Here is a 17,904-nt window from a genome sequence, read left to right on the forward strand (position 1 = left end):
TCATTCACAGGGAATCTCAGAGTGCTACAAGGTTTAAAAACATACGATATCATAAAAGGTTAAAAACAGGTTTAACAAAAACAGTGCAAAACAGTTCAGCACAAAAAGGCCTTTCGGATCAGGAAGGTTTTCAGGCCTGTTTTAAAACATGCCACAGTCTGTGGCACTCTCAGGTCCATGGGGAGGCTATTCCACAAACGTGGTGCTGCTGAGCAAAAGGCCCGGTCCCCCATGGTGCGTAGTTTGGTGTCGGGAACATGGAGTAGGAGTTTGTTTGCAGATTTGTGTGCACTTATTTAAGAAATATATTTGTCAACCTGGACATAACCCTATTATGGGCATGGTATTATTATAGGTGACATTTTCTAAAAACTCACAGTACACATGTGCACATGAGTACAGTTTGAACACAGTACAATCCAGAGTGTCGGTGAGATGAACCACTTTCACCCTATTTTTGCTCATGCCATTATATTGTATTTGACATTTTCCCCCTGCGATTTATCACACATTTTAAAAGAACCAAGCTCAAAACACACCGTGATGCGACGTGCTGTGAGTTTGTAGATCAGCTAAATAGGCTTAAGTGGTTAAAAGAGTGTTAAACAACAGCTTACAAAGCTTGAGCAAACAGAACAAACAACAGAGCCTCCTGAAAGAGTTTCCAAATGGCCACAGGATCATTTTACTAAGCACACACACACACACACACACACACACACACACACACACACACACACACAACGTAGAGGAGGAAGAGAGGATATAGGAATGAGAAAGGGGATACATAAACAGAGAGAGGTGAGCTCTGAGAAAGGTAGACTGAGAGATTGAACCAAAAAGAAAGAAAACAGAGTTCCAATTAAGGCGTCACCTGAGATTCTGTTACATTGACGGAAAAAGGTGTAATCGACTCACATTCTCTGCATTTCTGCTGTGGGTTTTTTGCTGCTGTTTGCCGTTTGAGGTTTTGTCGATGTTTGTTGATGTGGCTTTTGCTGATCAGAAATGCATGATATGTGGTGGATTTAAGACTTGTCTGTCTCAGCTTAGTGTGTATCTGTGCCATTGCTGCACCTCATTTGTCTCTAATTCCTATACTCCGCTGCATAAGATATTCTTTGCCGTACAACATGTCGCTTGACGGAAATTACTGATTTCCAACTGAAAAACGTGTTGCCTCATGTTTCAGTTGAACATCAGTCAATTGTCTCCACCAGGCCGAAGGCATGGGGAGAGAGTATGTTTTGCACTCCGTCCGTCCGTCCGTCCGTCCGTCCGTCCGTCCGTGTGTGTGTGTGTGTGTGTGTGTGTGTGTGTGTGTGTGTGTGTGTGTGTGTCTGTTACCAGAGCTTTCTCCAGCACCGTTAACCCGGTCGATGCCAAATTTTGCACACACACTCCCACAATTTTCACATTGGCCTGTTATAGCGCCACCAACAGGTGGATTTTTGCAAAACAAACAAAATGCCTCAAATCATCCAATTGCCATCCAAGTCAAGAAGGAATGCCACCCTTTTCACATTGGCCTATTATAGCGCCACCAGGAGGCCACAACCTGACCTGACCTGCCCTGGTAGAGACCTGTGCCCCCTAGGGGCACTTTTTCTAGTTTTCATTATTTCTTTGTGTTTCCTTTCTGATTTGCCTCTCTCGTTTCCTCTCTCTGTGTCTCTGTCTCTTTGTCTTCAATCTTCTGTCTGTGCTTCTGTGTCTATAGGCATGTCTCTGTGTGTTGTATGTCTGTGTGGTGACTCTCTCTGTGCACATCTGTCTGTTATACCTCCTGTATCCGTACTGAACTAGTCTGGTGCTCACTCTGCTGCCGCAGCACTCCCAACAACACCAGTCTGTGTAGCATGGAGACCTCTCTGAGAGATGATTATCATAATCAATTAATCATATAACGGATCCAAAGACCTGGTCTAAGTTAAGACCCATTCTAAAAACAAAGTGGTCACAAAGTACTTCTCTGTATATTTGTTAAGGGGTGGAATTGATTCATCTAATTAGCAGTTTGCAGAAGGCCTAGGTTATAGTTATATCTGGACATCTCTTTTTTGATAGGGAGGTGAGCAGCTCAACTCAAGAACCTAGGGTCCAATTTTCGCCAATGCCTACCCCTTATTCCTCAACTTCTTTGCGTTTTTTAATATTTTGAAAAACATTTTTGAATAGTTCAAATAGCTGCTCTACAAGCTCACAACTTGTCGATGTAGATCGACTAGTTGAACAATTTTAAAATGTTTTTCAAAATAGAGAAAAGGTTTAGGGATAAGGGTTAAGGCACTGGCGAAAAATAGGTTTATAAAACGAGAACACCAGCACGCACTGGCAAAAATACCGCAGGTTTATAAAAAGAGAACACCACTGTCTCACCACACCACACTCACACCAGTGAGTGCCACTGGTGAAAATAGGGCCACAAGTGTCCACTCGAAACAGCTGAGTAATCATAAAATATCTCATTGGGTGTATAAGACGTTATTGGCCAAATGAATAGCTTGTGACTTAATGTAAGTTAAATTCCACTGCTGCCTAGACTGGTACCGTTGACGTCACAATGGCCACCGACTGTTAATCTGTGCCGACCGGTTGACTCTTTGATTGACAGCTTGTCGTTGCCATCCTCGATGCACATTCTGCACACGTGCGATTGATAAATCTGCTTCCTGGCTGGCTTGGCATGGTGGCTGCCATGATGGATTGATCATGTATGCCTCCCAGTCACCCCAATCACAGTGCTCGATACCCGCCTGTCCGTTTCTGATTGGCTCTCTTTGTCTCTTCCTCCTGACGATTCAACGTTACGACCAATCCCAGCGTGCAGATGAGAACATGATGATTGACACCACCCTATTGGTCCATTTCTTTGGGAAGAAAGGGAAGGCAGAGCTCACCTTTGATGACTTCTACAGGTACTTTTGGCCGTCATAATGTAGACCAGTGATTTTTCTTCACCGTAGGCCACTGCTGACCTTGATATATTATTTTATCTGACCCCAATCAACACTTTAAAATCCTCTGTGTTGGCCTGGACGGTTAGCTCAACCGTCTGGGCACCTAGGCTGCTGAGCCAGCCTGGCGGCGTGCCACGGGTTCGACTCCTGATCCCGACGGCCATTGCCGCATGTCATCTCCCCCATCTCTCTCCCCATTTCCTGTCAATCTACTTTCAACCTATCAATAAAAGCAGAAAAAGACCCAAAAATATATCTAAAAGAAAATCCTCTGTTTTCATGTACCTCTCAAAGTGTACAAATGGAACCAAATGGGCATTGCATTACTTCATTTGCACAATCTTTACAGACCCGTAAGGGTACATTTGGACCTCCGTTGATAACCACTTTAATAGATGATACAATTGCAATGCAACATGTCTGCTTTTTCAGTCAATCTCAGTCAGTACCGATAAAATGGAACTAAACGGCATGGTTTTGCAAATTGGCTGTTCCTCAGAGCCCAAGCTACTGTATATTGGTTATAGCTCAGGCTAGGCTCCATCTAATAACCAAATATATTGGTTTTCAGCTGGGGGGGGGGGGGGGATTATAGTTTAGCCTACGGCTAAACTATAATCCTGGGCGCTACTCTTCCTCTGCCACCCTAGGGAGAGCCCCAAACTGAGCTCATGCTTCCTTCAATGTATGAGGAGTAAGCAGGCCACTTCTTATCACCTGACGGGGATTAGCGGTTCCTTTTTCTTCAGGCGTCCCGGCTGACCAGAGGGAGGCAGTATAGAGACCAGATCTATGTCAACTAAATGATGTATCATTCCTTCTTCTCCTTTAGGTTCATGGATAACCTCCAGACAGAAGTGTTGGAAATCGAGTTTCTGACCTATTCTAAAGGAATGGCCACCATTAGCGAGGAGGATTTCGCCAGGATCCTCCTGCGTTTCACCAACGTAGAGAACATCAACGCTTACCTGGAGAACGTCCGCCAGTGCATACCGGACGAGAAGGTACACATGCACACATGTACAGTATAATGCACAAGTGCACACTTACGGTACACATGCACATCACGCATACACAAAGAAAGACATGGTCTGGACTCATGCACACACTGAGCTGCACACCACAACCAAACAGTACAGTCTTCTCCCATGACCCAACCCATTCTGACCCTTCCCTTCTGTCCTTTTAATGATCCCAGATAATATGCATTATTTAATGCACACACCTCTATTGCTGAGAACAGGACATGTATCTAGGCCAACAGAGATTTATACATACCGGTATACAATACATTTGTGTACACAGTAATGAGCAGGATAATATATGTCTATACAGCTATATGCTACCTTAGAATAGATGTAGACCTATTTGACAGTGCATAAACATAATTGCCTTAACAAAGGGGTCGCCCCACGGGCCGCATTTGGCCCGCGGACCCCTCACAACGTGGCGACTAATTTCACTTTTTCTTAAACTTTTTTGTTGAAAAATAAAAAAATATAGCTGCAAGCAGCGACAACAGGTGCCAACCTCAGTAAAACTATGTTAAACCTAATCTTAACCCTAACCTCAGTAAAACTATGCTAAACCTGACATTAACCCAATAACAATTCCACCACCAGCATTTTCTGTCATTATAAAATAGTTAGGGATAAATGGATGCACTACATGTGACATTAGTGGATGAGTAAATTATCACCAAACCAACTTGTTCAATAAATCTGAATCGGATGTCAGAGTTTTAAAGATTGTTCAACATTGGAACTGTTTTAATTTATTTTCGGTTTTAGTTTTAGTTTTTGAATATGTTTTAGTTGTAGTATTTTCTGTCTTCTGATTATATAACAAATATATTGTTTATGATTTGCTCGATCGACCTTTTGACCTTTTTTGGCTTTTTGGCCACGGCAAAGTCTGTCTGTCTGTTTGTCCGTATGAGCATGGAATGTATATTGTTTATTGTTTATAACATTATATGGCTCCAAATCACAGTAGTCTACCTTTAAGCTGTCAGTGTTTAATACATGCATACATGATGTGTGTTTTTTGTGTGAATAACTGTCCAGGTGAATAGAAACATGTCTTCTTGCATATCTAGGTGGAATAGTTGAGTTTACAACAGTAGGTGAATTTCCTTTCCAATGGAGACACAGATTTGCATCTGTAAACACGAATAGATTGAATGTACCTTTATTACGCAGACACAGTTCAAGTCAATGATTAAATTGGACCGGTCATTAGGAACGAGATTTACAAACAGAAGGATAAGTCCTACTACATGGTACATCATTCCATGTAGTAGGATAGTTTGTATGCACACAGTGTTCCTTTCTACCAGTATTGCTGGGCTCTCCCAATGTCCAAAAGGTGTAGCTCACTTTGGACCCATCAGACCACAGCCATCCACCCTCCTTATGAAGGTCAGTCATGCCAATCCAGGTAAATCCCTGTGCTGGGTCAAAGTTCTTGATCAGGGTTCGGACAAAGTTGTGCTCCCCAGCACTGTGGACGGACACCAGGTTGGCACCTTGAGACACACAGTTCAGCTCAGCATCGATCCAGGTCATATCTGCAGTGGTGGAATGTTTTACTTAAATAAAAGCAATCAATGTAGAAATCAACATAAAAATTACAAGCTCATCCTGCATCAATTTAGCTGAAACCGGAAAAATAAGGCTCATTTGGATAATATGTTTTGTAATAATAATTTAAATCTGCGAAGCAACTAATGACTATAGTTTTTAAATAATGAGTGAAAAGTAGAAGAAGTATAAAGTACTGATAAATGTATACTAAGTACAACTAAGTATAAATTGCTGAAATGCAGCACTTGATTATTTCTTTGCTTTGATAGTTACTTTGCACCACAACATAGTACATACCTGTAGCTACATATTTGTAGCAGTGATTATTGAAGCTGTTCCAGAACATTGGACAGTTTCCAGCCGAGGCAGCAGTGTGCACTGTGCCTAGAGCCAGGCCCAGCAAGCAGAGGAGATGAGGGATCAGCAGCATGTCGACCTGAGGTTGTCTAAGTGGAGCTTGATTTATTGGGGTCTCCTTGATCTTGGAGCTGGTCTGACTATTCCTGAGAACAAGACAGACTGAGTTATAGACAGCTGATAGGTGGGCGTGGGTGTTTGCACTAGCTGAAATAATGTGATTGGACATAGGGCTCCATCTTGCGCCACCCTTATCCCTAAACCTATTTGCCATTTTTTACTATTTTGAAAATAATTTTCAAATAGTTCAACTAGCCGATCTACATCTACATGTTGTGAGCTTGTAGATCGCCTATTTGAACTATTTGAAAAGGTTTTTTTAAATAGTAAAAAATGGCAAATAAGTATAGGGATAAGGGTAAAGGGGTGGTGCAAGATATATAGCCCATAATATAAAGCTGTGCTCTGTCTTTTAGCTTTTACGTCTGGCTTTTAGACATGACTTAATGTGGCAGCCAAGTCTACTTTTTATGTTTCTCTTAAGAAACTCAGCCTCAGGAGTCATCCTGTCAAGAGACAGTGCCTCACACTATAATGTTTATTGTTTTTTAACATTATGGCTCTAACTCACAGTAGTCTGAGTTTCAGCTGTGTTTAATACATGCATAGGCATACATGATGTGTGCTTTGTGTGTGAATACTTGTCCCGGTGAATAGAAACACATGGATATGCTAGTTGTTCATTAATCTATACTCTAGCAGCTGTGGTGTTTACATAATCATTTGACCCACATCATTACACACACACACACACACACACACACACACACACACACACACACACACACACACACACACACACACACACACACACACACACACACACACACACACACACACACACACGTGACATAATTTTGGACAGAGGAGGAAAGAGAGAGAGAGAGAGAGAAAGAGAGACTTCTGAGCTTTTGAACTAGACCACTTTAAGAGAGGTTTGTAGAGGTTTGGGTTGTGTAGTTACTGTACCTTGCCATGATGTAACTCCAAATGTGGACAAGAAATTAAAGAAATTGCTCCAGTGATTCGAAATTGATAATTCAAATATGCTCCTCATTGACTTACATTGTACGCTCTCAAAGTACATAAACAAACTAAACTAAATAGACAAGTAAGACACGGGAACGCGGGAAGCGAACGCAGCTCGTAAATTGCAATAACAATCAGAATAAATTACGTACTTTTTAAAGTTTTTTTAAGTTCTTAAAAAAAAAAAGTTAATCTTTTTTTAGTGTGTGTGTGTGTGTGTGTGTGTGTGTGTGTGTGTGTGTGTGTGTGTGTGTGTGTGTGTGTGTGTGTGTGTGTGTGTGTGTGTGTGTGTGTGTGTGTGTGTGTGTGTGTGTGTGAGTGTGTGTGTGTGTGTTTTGTGTGTGATACAGCTGCGCCCTCTGTTGGCGGGCCGGTGGTGCTACAGCGTGACACACACACAAACACACACACACACACACACACACACACACACAGTTTTGGCCAGCTTCTATAGTTAGTGCCAAAACTCATGCTTTTTTATTAATTTTTTATAAAAATGTTAACTTCCTTGATTTTGCCATTTTTATTACTAAGAAAACCCGGACTGAGATCCAGATCTTCAGTAAAACCTCTACAAAAGTGGTCTTACCCTTGAAATGAACACTTATTGTGCGTATTGTATAGAGCGTCACAGTCCCGCCCCCTTTCATGACAACGAGAGACCCGGAAAATAATTCCCTGTTCATTTTCCTCATAGACTTTTCAATTATTTTAATTTAAAGACGTTTACGCTGCGGACAGCTCGAGTTGAGACAAATCATGACAGTAAACACAATGTTTTGGGCAGATCAAATAATTTGATAGAAGAAAAACAAAACAAAAAGTGTTGTAACCTGCCTTTTTTTCTTCTTTCTAATGATTTGATCGGCCCAAAACATTGTGTGTATTGTCATGATTTCTCACAACTCGAGTTGGCTTTGTCTGCACTATAAACGTCTTTAAAAAAGGGTCTCTATATAGTCTTTTTCTTATTGCTGCATTCCTTGGCCCCTGATATATACAGCTATATATATATATATATATATATATATATATATATATATATATATATATATAATTAAAATAAAAAACAGGTTTAAGCATTTTTCAAACTGGTCAAAATGGTGTCAATGCATGAGTAAAGGCACATAATCCATGGCTTTTGGCCAAATGATTAGTTATGCCTGTTCAAACGATTGCTATAACCCCCCCCCCCCCTATGTTGGAGTAGGATCAGTTGTAGAAGGAATCCATTATATCTTTACCACAATTATGTAATACTCTTTTTCCCATGGAGGGAATAATAATGCATGTGCCGATTTGAACAGGCCTCAGCCTTACAGAGTGGTGAGGAAGTGACATCCCCTCTCCTAACCCTCACCATTCCACTTAGCCCTTCTATACTGTTCCAGTTCCCGAACGCCCTGATCCATCCTACTAGCCATCTCCAGTGTCAGGTGTTCCCCACCACTGGCTCTGCCCCAGGCTGGTGTGGCTCTCTACACCTCAACGCTCCACTGAACACACACACACACACACACACACACACACACACACACACACACACACACACACACACACACACACCAGGAATTCATCTACATTTAGTCAAAATGCTCTCCACAAAGACAAATTCAGGCAAATACAGTACCTGCATATGAATGTGTACACTCAAATGGATTCACACACAAACAAGGAATATCTCTCTGCCTGTCTTTCTTACAAACACTTATGCACATACAGTACATGCACTAAATTCCTGCACTAGGAGCAGCGAATGTGTTCAATTTGAGCTATTTACCTGACACTGCCTCGTAAGGTACTGCCCGATTGTTGCAAGACAAGCTGAAGACAGTATTCTATACCATGTGTATTTGCTGAAGTAGACACAGCTCTACACATGAACCAACTGTAGACTAGAACCACACTGAAAATAATGGCATGACTTAAAATATAGATAAAACGTTGACTGCACCCTACAAACCCTCCCGAGCTCTCAGATCAGCCGGGAAGCTGGAAGTACCCTCGCTAAAAACGCTGGGACAACAAACTCAAACTCTTCTCCCTTCTGGCTCCAAAACTATGGAATGCACTTCCCATTGCAATCAGAACTACAGATTCACTCCCAATCTTCCGCCGCAGTCTGAAAACGCACCTCTTCAGACTCCATCTTATCCCATAGCACTTCCGTAGTACTGGCCCTAGCCTCGACCTCCTACAGGTGTATGCAAAGGCTCAACTTATGTATCTTAGATAGCATTTTATGTAGACTTAGATGGCAGTTTATGTAGACTTATAGCATTTTATGTAAACATAGCACTATATAGTATATGCATAGTTTCATTATATAGATATTCCACTGTTACATTCTTAGCTTACGTAGGATTCATGATAACTACTACATTTGTATATGATGTATTGCCATACTTTTTTGTTCTTGCTTAATGTAAATCGCTCTGGATTAAGAGCGTCTGCTAAATTCCTAAATTGTAAATTGTAAACTCAGCTAACTGTAAGTTAGTCAGAGAGGGGGAAATGAGTAAAGTTAGTAAAGTCTATATTAAACTTTGTCGCATAATGGTAAATAAAAAGTAGGCTTAATGCTCTCCTTTCTTTCGATAGCAACCATCAAAGAGCCTTTTACGTAACCCACACTTGAACTAGTGTAACTTCTATCAAGTTCTACTGTAGATGATAATATTATTTGCAAGTGTATGAATTGAAAGTAGGGTGGTGTTGAAGAGAAGAGTGCATACTCAGCACAAAAGCAGTTTACCAATCGATGGTTGTACTGATCAGCTGCCTCAGTGGAAAACTGTTCTTGCTGTAATTGCAGATCAATGCCCTGGAAGATTCATGTTTCAATCCACACATCAATACACTTTTCACTAGCCTCCAAAACTTTGGACTCACTGTGGAAATCAGTGAGCATGCTCGTGCATGCACCATGCAGCAATTACAGTGACATCTCTGTCAATCGGTTTTTGTCAGTCAAGCACCCCCTTGTATCCACTAAAGATTTAAAGACTTAAATCATATAAATAAAGCGTGCATGTATGGAAAGCACAATTTCCATGCTCACCATCATAGCTGTTCTTATGATGATACAGTAGTATAGTATACTAGTATAGTATAATAGTATGTAAAAAGAAAAGAACGAAAAGTATACAAAATAAAAATTGTGATCACAATAACATTGTGATCAATTTTTTGTGTTTCTTTTTTTCTTTTTTGCAAGAAAATATTATTTTCTTGCTATAGGGCCCATGCCACTGCTGACCACACCATATCAACATTGTGAATGTGATTTTCATTAAATCAAATCTGAGAGAGTGGCCTTGTGGCAGCAGGTTTTCTTATGTCAACATGCAATGCTTGCAGTTACATTGTTTCTATCCCTTCCTTCTCTACATGCTGTGCAAGAAGCAGGTTGGTGTTATACATCCGACCACTAGCAGCAGGGCTATCTATCTATCTATCTATCTATCTATCTATCTATCTATCTATCTATCTATCTATCTATCTATCTATCTATCTATCTATCTATCTATCTATCTATCTATCTATCTATCTATCTATCTATCATGTTATTACTGTAGTTTATTACACAGTGCATGTGTCAGCAGTGTCCTTCCAGCTCCCACAAACAATGCATCTTCATAGGCCATTAGCATCTCATTTTCTGAAAGCATAATTGCATCCACGAAAAAGTTACAGTCACTCCTCAAACAGTCAGGCCCTCACTTAGTCACTTCTCTAACAGTCACGCACTGTGTGGATTGAATGGCTTTACATCACTGTATGCACATACTGTATATTGTGGGGTAAAGCACTGCTGCTTACAGTAGAAAGCACAACATCATGCAAATACAACTACACCATTAATGGCAGTGTTGTGACATTAAAGGTAGGGTACGTGACTACGCAATATGTTTTTGTTCAAATTGATGTTAAATAGCTTTATATTCTGATCATAATTATCGCTATAGTGTTTGTTCAGTAACAGGGGTCCCCCTGTGTCTACTCTCCAGTTCTTTAGTAAACAGAAAAAGCATTTTCAGGCCAGGATACATTTTATTCAATGATATGATATGATATAGTACTTTATTGTCAGTTCACACTGAAATTTGTCTTGCGACACAGCAGCCAAGTATGCAGAACACATATACACACATTTGACATAACACAAAGAACAAGACAATTTACATACATAAAGACATGAAGACAAGAGCAATATCCACCGCTTAGATTATCCTGTGGCTACTACATCTCCTGATTAAGCCTCAAGGTCGACTGGTGGACAAAGGACCTCTTTAGTCTGACCTTATTGTATGCTGGTACACCATATCTCCTTCCTGAAGGTAGCAACCTATATTCTCCATACAACACATGCTTAGTATTAGAGGTGATATTCCTTGCTAACCTTAGGATGCTGTTATCATACGTGGATGTATAAAGTTTCTGAAGTTGTTGTCCAACAATCTTTGAACAAATGTTCAGTTGTTGCAGCCGTTGTGACTTTAGGGCTGCAGACAAACATCCATACCAGGTGGTACTACAGTACTGAAGAACACTCATAATAACAGAAGTGAAAAACAAAAGAAGAATCCGTCTACTAGCAATCAGGATAGAGAACGAAAGAAATTGACTAAATTGAAACTGTAACACTTTAAAATTGAAGCCGATACATGGGTACTCTCTCCTGGTTGGTTTATATTGGCAACCCACTTGAAAGTTCATTTTGTTTATTAAAGAGCTGGAGAGACCGTGGAGACCCCTGTTACTGAACAAACGGTATATATATATAATATAGAACCATAACCTTTTAACAAAAAATAAATAAAAATAAAAACATTTTGTTATTAACCAAAAATATACAGTATAACTTACCATACCTTTAATTGTGTCATTTCATGGGATATGTCATTACGTATTGGATGACACGTGATTCTGGATGTTGGCCGGTGATCTGTGTTGCACAGCTGATCGTTCTTCAACAGTGGATGTATTTACATATTTTTTCTCTCTCGTCATCATTCTCAATTTTACAAGCCGTTCCATCTCAAAGTGTTATTCCTAATAAAGAATTTGATCATCTTGACTCATCCCTGGGAAACTGTGAGACTCAACAGTGTTGATTTTGATAGCAATTTTTTATTTAGTTTTAGTCATAGTTTTTTTAAATACAATTCTGTCATATTTTAGTCATGTGTTGGTCTTTGTTTATTTCTACTGGATCTATTCTCCACTAGTCCTAACATGTTAGTCTAGTTTTTAATGGTTGAAAAAATTGTCAATATATTTATTCTTAGGTTTAGTCATCATAGCTTAGTTTTTGTTTAGTTTTCGTCAGTGAAAAAAGGTAGTGTGACGAACATTTTTCGTCATGGTTTTTGGACACTGCTCCTTGGCCGATTGGTTGAGTTCTGGTCTTTACTGGTCGTTTCAGGGAATCACTTTCGACGAGTTCCGCTCCTTCTTCCAGTTCCTAAACAACCTGGAGGACTTTGCCATCGCCATGCAAATGTACAACTTTGCTGCCCGCTCCATTGGACAAGGTACAGGGGGGGGGGGGGGTGATTATTAATTATTGTCAATTATGAAGTGGCTCTCTCGTGTGTGTGTGTGTGCGTGTGTGTGTGTGTGCGCGTGTGCGCGCGCGCGCGTGTGTGTGTGTGTGTGTGTGTGTGTGTGTGTGTGTGTGTGTGTGTGTACGTTCGGGTCCTATGTATTCAATTCATAAGCTTAACATAAAAAATAACAATACATTTCAAGTATCACTCCTTACATTTCAAATTTAACTTAACCAGAGCGACTTACCATAAGCAAGGTAAATACTCACATGCATAGAATGCAGAGAGAACAGTGTAGTGCGTCAAGAAACTAGACAACAGGTAAACCATGAACCTAGCATCTGTGTCTCTCTGTTTCCAACCCCTGTTCCTGTCTGTCTTTCATTTGTGAATACAAAAAAGACAGGTTAGCTTAACGGATTAGCTTCTTTCGCTCTCTGGCCTTCCGTATATATTCTATTTGAACTGCTATTATCTCCTCCTCCTCCTCCTCCTCCTTCATTCCTTATACATATATTATATTTGAACTGCTATTCTCTCCTCCTGGCTGCACCAGATGAATTTGCACGGGCGGTGTACGTGGCCACAGGTTTGAAACTGACGCGTCACCTCGTCAATACCATATTCAAGATCTTCGATGAGGACCATGACGACCAGTTGTCTTATAAAGAGTTCATAGGTATCATGAAGGACCGGCTGCACAGAGGAGGAAGGGTCAGTGCTCATTTATACTTTTATTTTTCACACAAAACAAAGGTGTCAATTTCTGTCAGCAAATTCAGTTCTATAAAATACGTCATTTTTGTTGTCGTCTGCGACTAAAGGGATATAATCTTCAATGCATGTGTGTGTATATTCCACGGGTCATCACCATGCTGGCTTGTGGTGGACATTTTGGTCAAAATGCCATTTTTGCCACGGACATACAAAATGACTGAATAATATTACCAGAAGAATATATACCGTAAGCTGGCTAGAAGAGCTAGCCCTAAATGACCCTAACAGGTCTGTGACTCTGAGAGTGGGTCAATTTGGTTCAATTTGTACACTCTCAGAGTTAATGGGGGTCCTTTGCAAATAAAACGATGTCATACATATTCTGAAGAAAACCTGTGTACTTGACATTCAGTTACTGCGTCATATGCTCAAAATAAAAACATAATGGTGTGTAAAAAAGAAAATCACCGACAAGACCATGTCTTTGCCACAGACCCATTTGTCTGTGCCTTGTCTGAGTGAGTGAGTGAGTGAGACAGACAGAGAGGGTCAGAAACAAAAGGAATGTCAGTATACTACAGTAGCAGTCTGCAGTACCATAAAATTATTGAAAATGGTTGACATTTTTAATGTGGGGAAAATACCCTGAGATACAGAAAGAGCTGCAGTCGCTTCATTTGTAGTACAATTGTAGAATAATTCACTGCAGTACTATACTCGTACTACACACAGTACTGAGTACTGAACATACTCTAAACCGACACTATGGTAGCACAAGAAAGTGACCACCTTGACAGTAGATGCCGTGTTCACCCAGTTATGAAAATGTATCAATATCACAATGTAGAAATACTCCATTACAAGTAAAAGTTCGGTGTTCAAAATATGCTTGAATAAGAGTACAAAAGTATTGGCATCAAAATATAGTACCAAAGGTAATCATTATTATGCAATGCATTAGACCCCATTTCACAAGTTTGCCCCATGTATTAAAATCCTTTGAAAATAGCAGATCTACAAGCTCCATTGTACTCAATTCATCAGCAATACATATATATATATACTATTATACAATATTATACAATTAGAAAGTAGAAAACTCAGTAGCACCAAAAGTGTGTTCAAAGGTGTTGAAGGAGTTCAATGATGCTCAATAATAATTCAATGTCAGCCATTATTTTCCTTTAGTTTTGAGAGTTTGTGATTCCACATTTTATAATATTAGCAACATATTAGAATGCATTTTTCCTCATGTTTGATCTTAATTACAGTAGCTGAATGCTGGTACAGCTCCACAGTGACAGCATGAGGAGGTTGCATTGAATAAGCATAGTGGAATCAGATGCTGCTCCCTAGTGGTACATACATATAACAGCAATAGAAAGTACAAATTAGTTTGTAGTTTCAAACATGATGGTATTTTGAATTAGCAAAGATGATTTCACTGCTAAGTAAAAAATATAAGATTGCTATCCTTTCTATTTCTTGTTCTTTCTAGAAATTCTATTAAATAATTTCTGAAATGTTGAGGACAGCCTAGGTATCTCAGATCAGGATGATCCTAATCTGGTATAGTTTATTCATTCAGACTACAGACACAGCATGAAGTTGCATGTCCTTGACATTCTGAATACAATACAACCAGCAGCTCTTTACCATGAGTTTTCGGTTCAGTCTTGGCTTCACATTCTTGGCTTATTAACCATGTTTTCTCCCTTTTACGTTTCACCCTCTCCTCTAACTCTCCTTCCATGTATTGTGCATCTACCATATATCTACACCTTCCTTCTCTATTTCATTCCTCAATCCCTTTTTTCCCTCAATTCTAATTCTATATACTCATAATAAATCTTACCCTAATCTGTCCGTGCCCCATGGTCCTCATCTGATCTGGTTCTACCCCATCTCTCCTGTCTGTCTGTCTGTCTGTCTGTCTGTCTGTCTGTCTGTCTGTCTGTCTGTCTCTGTCTGTCTGTCTGTCTGTCTGTCTGTCTGTCTGTCTGTCTGTCTGTCTGTCTGTCTGTCTGTCTGTCTGTCTGTCTGTCTGACTGACTGACTGACTGACTGACTGACTGACTGACTGACTGACTCATGCTGTATTTCTTTGCATGCTGGCCTGTCTCTCCTCCTCTCTGTCCACAACGTTGTCCTCCGGCCTCTCAGGGCTACAAGGCTGTGGAGCGCTTCACTTCCTTTAGGTCCTGCCTGAAGAAGGAGCTGGCAAGCAGATAAGTACAAACATGAACAACATAGAATAGCAGTGAAATAAGAAAAACCTAAACCAACACAGTGACGCCCAATGAGTTTTAGCCTGGAGTGTATTGGAGACAATAAGCAATAATGTGCAAGAGACAGTGGTATATCTTGATTATGCCACAGCTACGGGTATTATTCACACAATGCAAAACTCACAACCCCAAGTGTTTTATTGCTTTTATTACATGGATTCCAGTGATTACTAACCTAACCTCTTAGTGTAGCAGTGGGTTTTAGGAGATTTTCCATTATTCCATTATTATGATGTATGACATATGACAGATATAACAGCATGCTGCATTACTATTACTTACATGTATGTACCCTTGTGATAAAGAGTAAAATGTATTACAAGAGGCAACCATACTTGCTATTGCCAATTGCATCATTCTAGTTTTTAGTTTGCATTTGCTTGGAATTGTAGGTGTTGAGTACAGCAGTGGGAGTCGTAAGCCTTTTTTTTCAAGCAAACAATGTGTAGCAATTATTTGCTACACATTGTCACCATTGCTTTAATTTGGTGTGAAGAATTGATCGCATAAAAGAACATCTCTAGGAGAATGAGACAGAGTTGAGGAGTGAGTGAGGTACACAAATGTTTTCCCTGGACCTTTGTAGTATAAATTAAGTGTATTGGCTCCCAGCATAACTTTGCTTGTCTTTGCTCTTTGTTTACCAGGTGAACGAGCGCCACCATGCCTCCTTCTCCGGCTGTGTTCGCACTGAGGCTGGGAGACATGTCCGCAAGCTCTGGAGAAGGTTCAAGGAGAAGGCCTAGAGAACAGGAACAGAGAGAGACAACAGCAGAGGAGATGGAGAGCCAGGGGGTGATTATGAGTGATGGTGATGAAGCAGCAGAATAGAAAGGAAGCATAAACTTTGACTATTACTAGTCCTCAGCCCTGACCAGAGCCCTCTGTTTTCAAGATCTAACCCCCTTAAATTCACAGCTACAAGCTGACTGTCGTTCACTATGCTGATAATTACTAACAGCATCATCTCATAGTTTTTTGTTTCACTAGTCATCATATTCTAATTCAGTTTCACCCTGTCCTTAAGCTCACATGACATACTGAGCATTCTTTGCCTCATCAGAATATAATAACTTCATTATCTTTAACTTCATTATCATTAACTTTTCAATCCTCGCAGGTCCACAACACAAACAATGCCATATACCATATCAATAAAACATGTTTAAAATTATATATATATATATATATATATATATATATATATATATATATATATATATATATATATATATATATATATATATATATATATTTAAACAGATGTATAAACTATTTATTTCATATTTAGTTTGTCTTTGAAGACGTGATCTTCAAATTATCTTAATCATTTCAGACATTTATTTTGTATCACTGCAATTTACTCTGTACAGTTGTTGTAAAGGTGTCAGGTTATATGAATTTAAAACTGCCTCTCTGGTCATGGCAGATTACAATGTCACATTATACCAAATTTTATACTGTACTATTGTCAGGAGAGCAATAATGGAGAGGGAAAGACAGAGAAGAAGGGAAATGTTTTATAATTTCAATATTTTTTATATGGAATCCTACATTTATCTCTGTTTTGTGTGTATGAGTGTTTGATATTGTTAGTTGCATGAGAGAATCTGAATGACATGAATATTCCATTCCGTTTTCCATAGCAACCAAAATAGTTTTTCCAGCACTGTGGATTGAGATGACTGCAATTATTTATTTTGTATTAATACCTACAATCTAAAGTTGATAATCCTACAACACTACACAATATTATAATATATGGAATTGGATGTATAGTGCTGTTTACACTATTCTATGTAATATTCCCTCAAAACTGGTTTACGGTAAGCTTATATTATAGTATTGACTGAACATGTGCAAAGTCCTGAAGATGAATCACAAACAATCAAAATGATTATTGACAGTATTATTTTGATGGGAAAATAACTTGTTTACTCATCATTAAGTTGTATAGCCTACAGCAGGGTTCCCCAATAGGCGGCCCGTGGGCCATTTGCAGCCCCCCCCCCCCCCCCCCCCCGTTGTGGCCCCTGGAAGAATTTCAAAAAAATATATGTATATAAAGTTGTTGTTTGGGGGGGGTCCCAGATATAAATGGCATTAAAAGGGGGTCAGTAGCATATGCATGTCAAACTGGGCATCCTTTTCAAATGGTCTTACCCTGAAAAATCGCACGTGCGGACTCGGCCCCCAGCCTGGTACCCTAGTCAAAATATGGCCCTTGAGGAAAATCAATTGGGGAACCCTGGCCTACAGTATATGACATGAAATGAATGACAATAAGGTAATTTGTCTTCATAAAAAGATTCATTACAAACTGTTTTAATGATTGTGTGGGTGAGTGAATATAGAC

The 17,904-nt window shown here is 39.7% G+C and overlaps 2 protein-coding genes across 5 annotated transcripts in view; one reads left to right on the plus strand and one right to left on the minus strand.

Annotated features, from left to right (window-relative positions):
* micu3a (mitochondrial calcium uptake family, member 3a) overlaps positions 1 to 16,706 on the plus strand; it is a gene marked incomplete at its 3' end in the record, with an annotated part of 61,181 nt that extends 44,475 nt beyond the window's left edge. For 2 of the 4 annotated variants that reach the window (XM_080793977.1, XM_080793978.1), the window contains 5 exons: positions 2,824 to 2,918; positions 3,793 to 3,964; positions 12,420 to 12,528; positions 13,100 to 13,257; positions 16,196 to 16,706. In XM_080793977.1, coding sequence (XP_080650103.1) covers positions 2,824 to 2,918; positions 3,793 to 3,964; positions 12,420 to 12,528; positions 13,100 to 13,257; positions 16,196 to 16,294 — 633 coding nt within the window. Of the gene's footprint in view, positions 1 to 2,823; positions 2,919 to 3,792; positions 3,965 to 12,419; positions 12,529 to 13,099; positions 13,258 to 15,423; positions 15,493 to 16,192 lie in introns of those variants that run through there. The other 2 variants (XM_080793976.1, XM_080793979.1) reach the window with 2 other exon arrangements.
* On the minus strand, positions 5,074 to 8,403 carry LOC308313376 (lactose-binding lectin l-2-like; the record flags this gene model as incomplete). The annotated part of the gene is made up of 4 exons (XM_080760475.1): positions 5,074 to 5,121; positions 5,339 to 5,529; positions 5,843 to 6,048; positions 8,375 to 8,403. The coding sequence occupies 4 exons, from the start codon at positions 8,401 to 8,403 to the stop codon at positions 5,074 to 5,076; spliced, it is 474 nt and encodes a 157-aa protein (XP_080616601.1).
* Positions 16,707 to 17,904: the final 1,198 nt, after the last annotated feature.

Source organism: Protomyctophum bolini (genome assembly GCF_963924005.1).
Source record: "Protomyctophum bolini genome assembly, chromosome: 3".
Lineage (NCBI taxonomy): Eukaryota > Metazoa > Chordata > Actinopteri > Myctophiformes > Myctophidae > Protomyctophum > Protomyctophum bolini.